This window comes from Cyphomyrmex costatus, unplaced genomic scaffold (assembly GCF_001594065.2).
Source record: "Cyphomyrmex costatus isolate MS0001 unplaced genomic scaffold, Ccosl1.0 C2333329, whole genome shotgun sequence".
NCBI lineage: Eukaryota > Metazoa > Arthropoda > Insecta > Hymenoptera > Formicidae > Cyphomyrmex > Cyphomyrmex costatus.
The window spans coordinates 130-2,355 of record NW_017274803.1 but is presented as its reverse complement, the minus strand read 5'-3'; the positions used below and the strand labels follow the sequence as shown (position 1 = coordinate 2,355).

The following is a 2,226-nucleotide window of genomic DNA, read 5'->3' as shown; positions in this document are numbered from 1 at the left end:
TTCTGTTCTTGACAACATTTTGAAATAAAGAAAAAGTAATTTAATTAAAAACTTTTATTTACTATTGAAATGTTCACCTTGAAAAAAATACGTATTTTTTGAAATTCATAGGATTTTAGTCAGCGAAGATTTTTTTTCACGAGGAAAGGATTCTTTGTAACTTAATAGTTTTAAGCATCAACATAAATAAACTGTAATAAAAATATTATTTTTATTAGCATATTGGCCAGTTCGCTCAATATTATAAGTTCCAGAGAATTCCTCATAACCATACACTGTATAGTAACGAGTTACTTTATTTGATGCTTATATGACGTTTATTTGGAAATTTTTTAAATATCTAGATACTACAGAAAGTTCTGAAGATTCGCATCTCAATATGTCTTTACAGATGGTGGATTAAAAGCTCTTCAAATAACCGAAGCAATTATATACTTAATCGCGAAAGATAATGAACCATTCACTATTGTTGAAAAGGAGGGATTCAAGAAATTGATGAAAATCATTGTTCCTTTGTACACACTGCCAAGCCGAAAGACAATTACAAGTCTTGTTGATGATAAATATAATGCTCTTTCAGCAGTTATACGAAATAAGCTTGCAACAGTTGAATATGTGTCAATAACGGTGGACATTTGGACCGACACACTCAACACTAAAAGTTATCTGGGTACTACAGTTCACTTTGTGTCGGAAGATAAATTAAAATCAGCTACATTAGGCCTACTTCCTCTTGCGGATAGACACACTGGGGACAATATCGGTCCATGGATTTCAGAAGTAATCGAGAAATGGAATATAAAATCAGCCAACGTTATTGCTTTCATAGCCGATAATGCCTCAAATATGTATAAAGGTATTAGCGACACATTTGGTTCCCATCGATTCATGCCTTGTTTTGCCCATTCACTCAATCTCGTAGCTACAAAAGTAATTGCTGATAGCGGAATTGATTACTTACTTGTAAAAGTTAAAAGCATCGTAACATATTTTAAACATTCTGTTTACGCGTCTGACAAGTTAAGACAAAAAGTCGACTTGAAACTCATACAGAGTGTACCAACAAGATGGAATTCTTGTTTTTATATGCTTGAGCGATTTATCGAATTATCTCCACACGTAGGATCAATTTTATTAGAAGCAGATAATTCCCCTGATATGTTGACTGCTTCCGAGTTGCGTGTTATACGCGAATTTGTGAAACTTCTTCGTCCATTAGAGCAAGCGACTAAAGAGATTTGTGGTGAAGCCTACTCTACTGGCAGTAAAGTGATTCCGTTAGTGAATTGTATCCAACAAAAAATTGACAAAATGGAGACGCAAACGTCAGAAGGCATTAAAATGAAAGAATTGTTAAAGTCTGCAATGAATCATAGATTTAAAGACATTGAAAATAAACCGTTACTTGCAGTCGCATGCATCCTTGATCCCAGGTTTAAAAAATTACATTTCAAGAATAAACTTGCAGTATCGTCAGCAATCAGGAAGATAAAGCAGGAACTGTTAGTAAACGGGGCTTTAACGAGGTTTGAAAACGATCTCATAGTGGATGACCATAATGCTGAAGAAGACGAAGATTTGTGGTCGTGTCACAAACAGTTGTCGGCGGCGAACAATAAAACGCGACAAATTCTATCCTCTGATAATGGCGATATGCCAATTTCTTTAAAGCATTATTTAGATCAACCGACTTCAAGTCTTCATGTCAATCCCATACAATTTTGGACCAAAGAGGTAGGCGGCACATACCCGCATCTGAAAGAATTGGCGATGCGTTACCTTCCACTTGTGGCAACGTCTGTACCATCTGAGAGGCTTTTCTCGAAAGCCGGTAATATAATTACTGAGTCCCGAAATCGTTTAAGTCCCAAGCATCTACATGAACTTTTATTTTTAAATTCACTCTCTGAAGATGAATGGAATCTATAAATAATTTTATTGCTTTTCCAATTTGAGTAGGAACTAATTCTTTGTATGTGGCTTCTTTTTTGAGAATTCCATTCATCTTCAGAGAATCTCTTTAGAAACCCCTTAAGAGAATTAAGAAAGTGTACTATCATTAAAACAATTCCGCTTGACATGTGCAAAGATTTGTGACAACTATAAAAAATACATAACTTTTTTTGTTAAAAATTTGATTTCGATAAGTCGTATCCTGTAAGTTACGCTAAGATGAATATTACAATTAAACTTTAAACAAAACTTAATCTAATTAATTTTACTGTA

At 34.1% G+C, this 2,226-nt stretch overlaps 1 protein-coding gene across 1 annotated transcript; it reads left to right on the top strand.

The window, feature by feature from the left end:
- Positions 1-391: 391 nt before the first annotated feature.
- LOC108771206 (zinc finger BED domain-containing protein 1) lies at positions 392-1,929 on the top strand (the record flags this gene model as incomplete). The annotated part of the gene is made up of 1 exon (XM_018550765.1): positions 392-1,929. A coding segment is annotated over one exon (1,538 nt), but the record flags the coding sequence as incomplete, so codon positions are not given.
- Positions 1,930-2,226: the final 297 nt, after the last annotated feature.